The sequence below is a fragment of the Bombus vosnesenskii genome, unplaced genomic scaffold (assembly GCF_011952255.1).
Source record: "Bombus vosnesenskii isolate JDL3184/JDL3185 unplaced genomic scaffold, Bvos_JDL3184-5_v1.1 scf7180000013352, whole genome shotgun sequence".
In the NCBI taxonomy this organism is placed as follows: domain Eukaryota; kingdom Metazoa; phylum Arthropoda; class Insecta; order Hymenoptera; family Apidae; genus Bombus; species Bombus vosnesenskii.
The window spans coordinates 1,514,757-1,523,658 of NW_022882988.1; the positions used below are offsets into that span (position 1 = coordinate 1,514,757).

Genomic DNA, 8,902 nt, shown 5'->3' on the forward strand with positions numbered 1-8,902 from the left:
TATATTTTTCGGTTCGTACTCGGACTATAGGAAAAGCATTAACACGTAAAGTAATTGGAAACTGACGTTATGTCTAAATCCTCTAACGGAAAGATTTTCCCAGAATAGGCAGATATCGTTGATAGAATATTCTACACTACTCGTTGAATAAATTCGTCGTTGAAATAAATTAAAGTTTCAATATAGATTACGTTTCAAAAATTGAAAGTAGACATTCTTTTCACGGTTTCTTTCTTATCTTATGTAGGTTTTATCATTTGATCGAGTTTAAAAGACGCACGGAGAACGATAGACTAATTTCCAGCGAACACTTGAGAAATAACGCTGTTGTTCGCACATTACATAATCGATGCGAAATTGATGTTTGCGGTGCCTCTCAAAAACATACGGTAAGTGCAGACACGTCGATAGAGGAAATTCGTGTCACGCATCGAGCAATCGACGTATCCGTTCATTTCCTTTGTTCGTCCACCTTTCACAGCGCATTGTGGGTAACCGCTCGTCCGTAAAAGTCCAGTAGAGGTCCAGAAAAGGGTTAGCAACCCTTGAAGAGTGTCTTTGACAGATGGTCGATCGAGCAATACCGATCGATAAGATCGATCTGTTGAAATTTAGTGGATACAACTCCACAGGAAACGACTATCGCAGAAAATGTCGCCAAAGTACTACAGGATAAACTTCGAACGGTTAGCCGTGCCATCGTGCACATTTCTATCGGTTCGATCTGCGTTCCGTTCTGTGTTTATACTTCCTCTCTCTCTCTCTCTCTCCCTCTGTTTGGCGTGATTCTTAATCCTTTTACGCGCATAAAAGAAAGCATGCTGGTACACACACATTGAAAATAAAGAAAGAATGCAGCATAGCATAGCATAGCGATTATACGCAACGTTGACATGTGTCGTGTATTTTAACTCTGATTTCGACGCACAGAGACGATTAGTAATCCGTGGACGTAACGCTTTGCAGCTTGCAGAAAACACGTGGCGTGCATCTCTGGTTGAATGACTTGAAAATGGTTGGGTCTGAAGGTTGCCTGAGTAACCGGCTCCCCCGCAAAGCGGTGGTTACTTGGCGAATTTGGAAAATCCTTGTGACGAAAATTACAGTCAGCGCACAATGCCCAATGGTCGCGGCCAACGATCGGTTACAAGATCGTTCTTTGCCGCTATTATTAACGAACGAAACGGGCCACGTCGTTTACCGATGGACAAACATCGTTGTAGAAAGGGCTTGCCGGTTTTCCTTTCTTCGTGGCATGAAAACGAGATCGCTTAGGATTCTAAAAGAGGCAAACAGAGGAACGACTAACATCTGGTCGTACCAAATTGACCATTGCGCATACTGTCGTAAATGCTTGCGGAAGATCAAAGGATAACTTTATTTTGCGCGAAACAGAGAGTTACCGGTTTTTTAGTGCCTGGTAAGAAAATATCAAAAAACGACGTATATCTAGTATCGTTGGATACATATTAATTTGATTTAATTTGAGCCGACATTTTTCAAGATACAGAGTCGATTGCGTCCTGTGTATAATTGCGTATATATAAAACACTTATTTATGTGAAAAATACGCTCAGAAAGCTTCCAGACTAATGTTATTTACAAGAGAAAATTCTACTATTCGCTGTTTAACAGCGTCCTTCCTTCTCTCTGCACGCTTACGACAACGTTTGTAAAGCCGCTGGAAACATCAGAAACATTCTTCTTTTTGAAATACCATTTAAAATTTTTATTCTGCTTTTAATTGGTTCCGCTTTCGAAACGAATATCTTTCATGACTACGTAGCCTCAATTACGAGAGGAGGAAGAAGTTGACCGGAACCAATGAGCAATTTTCGCGGCAAAGATGAAATGACGATTATCGAAGTGTAAAACACCACATTACCTGACTCATCGGATCCATCGCTGTTTTAAATGATATTTCAACAGAAGAATTTTCCAGATATTTCCACTGGCTGTATCGTTACACAGACGTGGACGTATATAGAGAAAAGCAGACTGCGTTGAATATCGGAAAAGAAGACTTATCTGTAAATAACATCGATCTAGCGATTTTTTGATTATACTGCGAATAACGCGATCGCTGCAGAAAATGAACGGAGGATTCATTTTTATTATTCGTTTGTATGATTATCGGAGTTCATAACTATGTAATAACGCGATCAACTTGGTACAAGTTGGTAGTTTACTGGCGAAACGGTGGTCTGGAGAGAAGAGAGGAAAAGAACGAGGGAGAAAGAGGGAGGAAAAAATCAGGCGAAACCGTGAATTAGGCAGCTGCCAGGAACAATAACGGGTAAAAGAGAGCGAAGGGTTGCCTTTGCTTAATACACGGTCAATGTGGATTGTCGTGGGCGCGTGCAACCACATCCTGTCCAATTTTTGTCACGCTTGCCACGTTCTTTTTCAATTTCACTCGGTTCTTACGCCCACGTCGAACACATGAAGGGCGTTCGTCAAAATCGCAACCACCCACGAACTACAAAAATCAGGGGAGAGTTCGAGGCATTATATTGTTCGCTGATGCTTACGATTAACCACTGTACGTATGAATCGATAGCGACGGCTTTATCGTGATACAGAAACGGAAAACCGTGATAAGAGGTATCGGTTGCAACCGACATTCCAAAAATGCACATATATCGATCACTTTACCGTTAATTGTTTCCTGTTATTTATTTTAGTTTTTCGATCAGTTCCTAGTTTAGTTTTGTCGAGTTCGTTGTTATCTACCATTATTGATTTGCTTCTTCGTAGCAGCGGTATGAGAACTATGTAATTAGATAATTTTTATCGTAGTTATCGATCGACTAATGTTACATATGATAAGGTACAGCGTGAGGAAATTAGTCAAATTAATTGAAATATAAACATTATGAAAGTTCTAGACAAAACTAGGGAGAAGCATGCGTTCTAGATATTGTCCTTGAGGTAATAATACATCGCTGTAGTGAATTATAAAAATATATTGGCGAATGAAAATATCGAATGAAACGTGTATTATCTCGGTCTATCAGAAAATAAGCGATAACGTTGATACATGTATGTTTAAGAGTAGGGATAAGCTGATTCCTTTATATTCACTAGCATATACGTTTTCTTTCACTTTCAACCTGTTTACCATAAAATCAAATTATCTTGTGGAATATTTAAAGTCGCGAGTAATTAAAATTATCAGAATCGAATAAGACAGTATATAATTGTAAAAGAAATATGAATCGACGACAATTGGGATTGCTATTTTTATCTACCTTAATCGTTATCAGTAAGATCATATGATGTATTTAATGTCGCAATTGCTTATAATTTGTTAAGTGTTGAATACAAAAATAATTTTTATTATTAAATTTAAAGCTAACGACGTGTATATAAATGTATATAAAAGTGGTTTAATGTGTATCACGTTATAAAAAGTTTCAGCGTTCTCTCAGAACATTAATGGACAAGAATTGGCATCGAGATTAGAAAACAAAAATGTGATGAACATCGAAGAAAGGAAACTACTAACAGAAAGGGATTTTTTGTACGTCGTACGTAACACGATAACAACAGTGCCGTGTATTTTGGCAAATATGTCAATTATCGTTACGATCCCGTATAATAATGTATGATCTAAATATGATATATTTTTTATATTGCGTATAATGGTTATGAGTAAATCAATATGATGCATTAAAATTGTCATTACAGAAATCCAATAAAAGCTTAAGTGTTCCAGTTAACGCTATAGTCGGTGGTCATTGTTCATCTGTAATATCAGAAATGAAACTAATTTGGAAAGAAACTAACACTGACAAAGAAAACACAATTAAATTTACATTTATCAACGACCAGGAAAATTTCTCGCTTTTTTCTATCGGTCTCAATATATACCCAAAAGAAGATAATTCTACTAATTCAAAGGGTAAAATTTTTTTAGAAACGTATACTTTAGGCGATCCGTTTAACGCAACATCAGATACCGATCTTCGTTTATTCGTTACATCCGTTACGAATGGAATTTATAAGTGCGGAAAAGAAGAGGAAGTGAAAGTTGGTAACGCAACAATAAAAATAAAAGACGTTTTTTTAATCGAATTTTATAATAACAGCGATATTTCTGCGCCCAAAGGTAAATTATATCTATGTTATCTTTGTACGATTTGTAGTAGATACTACGTGTTATTCTATTAGGACCTAATAATAGGATAATTAAGTAATAATAGAATAATAATAATCGGAATATGGAAGAATGGGAAATCTAATAAACATTTATCGTTTTGTAGGAGAGCAATGCTCCGGCAAAAAACAAACTCCAACGTTTCCTTACGTTTTAAGGGATAAAAACAGCATCATATGTACATTAGCAAAAATGTCAATTTCTTTGAAGATACCATACAGAAAGAACGATACGCAAGTAAGAATTGAGATATGAAACATCTCTTAAGTTAGAATACTTTTATATAAATTAATTACGTTTCTTTAGTACGATACTGCGATTATAGAAGTTCCAACCACACTTAATGTTTCCGGAACGTGTGACTCTTCAAGGGGAACTTCTATTATGATATTAAACTGGAACCCAGAAGTGTCGAAAACTGAATCGACATTTGCAAATGAGAAAACAAATACAATTGTACTTCATTCACAGAGAGACGATATAGACAGCCACGTTTCTGTGATTACTGCTAATATTTTTATAGATAAGACGCATTTTAATGATGCTCAGAGTATGCGTATAAATTATCGCACCATTAAAAATATCTGTTTTTTTTTTTATTATTTATGCTAAAACATGATAAATCCGTTAGACGCAGGTGAAGTCATTCAGATGGTTGCGCCATTTAAGAATCTCTTTTCCGCACCCGCCAAAAATGGAATCCATAGCTGCCCTGAAAAAGTATTTACGACGATAGGAGGAATTACCGTAACCATGCGCAATGTTCTCTTAGTCGCCTTCGATGCCCAACAAGATTTCGCATCGAAACAAGGTAAAATATTTTCACCATCAGCCGAGACAAATCTAGCATGATGCTTCAAGCGATTGATGAAAAAATTGGTTACACGCACATGTAACATGCAATTGGTTACAAAAATGAAACTAAATCTGAATATTTCAGTAACCGACTGTAGAAGTACATATTTTGAACGTGACTTCACGTATGTTGTACGGCGAAATGATACTGGTATAGCTTGCACCTTGGCGAGAATGTCAATTGACGCAACAGTACTGTACCAAAAAGTAAATTTCTAAAACATGTGATATGCTTTTGGTCTGCTACTGTTACAGCAACATCGACTCATATGCTACATTTTACAGAATAATAGAACACTAAACGTCCCATCTACAGCTGTTGTTAGCGGTAATTGCGGTAATAAATCTTCTGAAATGACACTAAGCTGGTCAGAATCAAACAAAAATAATACGATGAATACAATTACATTTCATATTGGTAAAAATGAGACTAACTTCTTCGTTTATCAAGTAGCGGCCACCGTGTATTATAATAAAGATGGTATGTTGTGCCACTGTGTTTAGGAATCATTCGCGTATCACTAAACTGCGGATTTTTATGTATCTATAGGAGAATTGAAAATGCAAAATTGCATAGAACGCGCATAGTACGAAAAAATATATAAGATATCCAAAATATAGTGCTTTCTGTGATATTTGGTAGATAAAACAATTTTTTACCGAGGTTCTAATTTCTTAATTACATTCTTATAAATATGAATTTACATAAGAATTCGCAGTCTATATATCACAAAATCCATGCGCTCTTATATTTTGTAATCCTATTTCACGATTAACGCATCGTAATAATAATTTTAGATAAAACAACAGCTATACAGGGGGAGTCATATAATATGCAGGGTCTGTTTTCGGCATCTGGGAATAACGGACTTTATAATTGCACAAGTCTTATTCACGAAATAAAGGTCGATGATATCTACTTAAAAATAACCAATGTTACATTTATCGCATTCAACACCGAAAGATACCTTAGCTCGAAAACAGGTAAATTAATATTAATCGCGTCAAATTGTACTTAAAAGATTGCAAATTCTTCCAAATACAATAAAAATGCTTTCGTTTTTTTAGTGACAGAGTGTTCTACCAACTTAGGCGGAGATACACCTATACCTTCTGTAACAGGCTATTCTTACGTAGTGACAAATAAGGAAAATGTGTCTTGCATCGCAGCTAATATGTCGATTTCTATAAAAGTACCTTACACAATAAAAAATACATCTACAGTACGTATCTTTCGAATCTAAACTATTTTCATCACGATACACGCTTCGTTCTAATAATATTCATGCTTGGTATGAAATTAATCTTGTATACTCTGTAGACGAATCAAACGACTTTGATAGTATCGATTGGAAAGCAAGTAAATGTAAATGGCACGTGCGAGAATGAAAAATCTATAATGAATTTAATTTGGACTGAGAATCCAAAAGCTAATTCCCAGTACGAAAACAAAGAAAATAAGGTTACGTTTAATTTTGTGAACGACAGTTCAAATTATTTCATTCGGTCTATGAACCTGTCTATTTACTTAGATGATTATAATTTTCCTGGAGCTAACGGTAAGGTTTCGAAATGTGCTGTAAGAAGTTTTATATTATTATAGTATATTATGTTAATGCTAGTTTGTTCGTAGCTACCGGTTCATATATAAATGTCATAACGGAAAACATCGACATATTCTCCACTCCTCTAAACAATGTGTACAAATGCTCCGAAGAAACTTCGGTGAATGCTCAAAATGTCGTCATAACTATCAGCAAAGTTTCTTTGATCGCGTTCAATAAGGCGAAAAATATTACTTCAAGATCAGGTAAAACGAACGTCAATTTTATCGGTTCTATAATTGAAATTTATCATTACTCTTAAATATCTGTATAACGTCAGGAAGGTACTAGAGATATTTTTTCAGTGAACTGTGCCAATAATGAGTCAACTGATAGCAATGTTGGAGCCATAGTAGGTGGTATTGTCGGAGGTATTATTCTCGTCGGTATAATTGGATACCTAGGCGTGACGTACAAGAGAAACAGAGGATACGGTGTTTGATAATAAACACCAGTAAAATTTGTGCAATTATTATCTATTATAGAAGTAAATAGATTTTAAATTTACCAAGACATTGCAAAATATCGATAAACAATAGGTTTTCATTAGTGATGGGATCAAATGCAGTATGCACAATGTACATATTGACGAATAGACCCATATGATGTACCAACACGCTTACATATGGCGCTGGGAAACTGCATACTACTTTCGTTAATTATCCTGCTTTAGGAAACAATTCGATGTTTCGACCACCCTTCACGTTCCGTCACGGTTACGCCCACCCCAATTATCTCGTTTACTTGCCAAACTTCAATATGCGTTACGTCATGTGAACGGTCGTGTGAACCAAAAATCGATTTGAATGCAAAATAGTAAAATTGCACGACAATTTTATACTTTCGAAAACAAAATTATTTGCAGTAATATGAGTTTTTCATCTTGCGTATGCTTCTTGATATACTAAAAAAAAAAAAAAAAAAAAAATAAATGGTATCTATGAATAAGTGATAGAATACGTCGTTTAATGTAAACCCTGGTAAATATAAGACCGGAAAAAGATCGTATTTCATAGCGATTTTGGGTAAAATAATATCAAATTCTGGACACACCCTCCTTTTACTACCTGGATATCATATCGTATATAACAGATGTTGTAATAAAATCCATGATAATCGGCGTTAATTGCTTGTCGAGAATATTTACGATCTTTTTAACTACGTATGCATCGATCGAAATTTTTTACTTCCGTGGGAATTAAGCAACTATTAGAAAAAAGTTGGTCTAGGTCGTTAAAGATATCCTACTCAATTCAAGCAGTTTTCACCCTCGCAGAAATATCGATCACCATTTCCGTTTTCCCACGCCAAGCAATTGGTTTTGGGCTATTGGCTCCCTGTAATCTCGGAAATAATTGTTTCGTTTTTCGCTTCGATTATGCTCTTTCTGTCGTTTGTTCAGTGAACCAATAAATCAGGAGAGTCCTTTAGGACAGATTTGGTTGATAAAAATATTTGAACACTTATATGTATGATATGTACAATATTAATAAAGATTGAAACAAAATTGAAAACGTACACAGAGAATACAAATATACACTTTGCGCAGATCCCTACAGTGAACAATCAATTCCTTAATTATGTGTTCAAAACGATCATACCGTATATACCAATTTTTTATAAACCGTATGTTTTCAACAAATATCTTGTATCTTATATATATACATTTTCGAATCGACTTCAAATTTTATAAGTATAATCGTGATAATCGTGTTTCATTATAGTACTAGTAAACTAACAAAACATTTTTTTAAACAGACACGATATATCCATAAAAGTTTTCTATTACAAGCGTTCAAGTACTTTCGTAAAACGTTCTAAACATATCCAATCTAATCGTAGTTAATAAAAGTCAAACGGCATCCGTATAGTAAAATTAAAACTTTCAACGTTAAAATTGCCTGAAACTTCTTCGGGTACATATCGCGAAATCAAGCAGCTTAACCGTATTACTATATGTGAAAAGTAATGCTACTTATGGACTCGTACGATACAACAGAAAAGATCGAAGGTAGGCGATTTTAAATTTAAAATGAAACGCTAGGAATGAATCACCGATTGCAATCAAATATTTGCAAAATCGTAGCGATTCTTTTCACTTCTTTCCTAAAATTTTCCGAGAAATCCAACAACACGCTTTTTTAAGGTGTACAAAATTTATCAAATGAGTGTACATGGTTACCTTAGAACGCGTCAGCTGTTCAAGGATCTTCCCTTTAAAGTTTAAAGGACCTGGAAACCCTATTATGCGCCTCGTTCCTCGAGCTGGGATCTCTTTTACGAT

General features: G+C 35.2%; 1 protein-coding gene across 1 annotated transcript; it reads left to right on the top strand.

The window, feature by feature from the left end:
* The first annotated feature begins 3,101 nt into the window (after positions 1 to 3,101).
* On the top strand, positions 3,102 to 7,517 carry LOC117236917. Its single transcript, XM_033500332.1, has 13 exons — positions 3,102 to 3,265; positions 3,415 to 3,600; positions 3,689 to 4,111; positions 4,266 to 4,396; positions 4,466 to 4,709; positions 4,791 to 4,970; positions 5,100 to 5,221; positions 5,258 to 5,495; positions 5,813 to 5,998; positions 6,083 to 6,237; positions 6,336 to 6,573; positions 6,648 to 6,824; positions 6,924 to 7,517. Exons 1-13 carry the CDS (start codon positions 3,214 to 3,216, stop codon positions 7,058 to 7,060), a joined length of 2,469 nt encoding a protein of 822 aa, XP_033356223.1. The 5' UTR covers positions 3,102 to 3,213; the 3' UTR covers positions 7,061 to 7,517.
* The last annotated feature ends 1,385 nt before the right edge of the window (positions 7,518 to 8,902 follow it).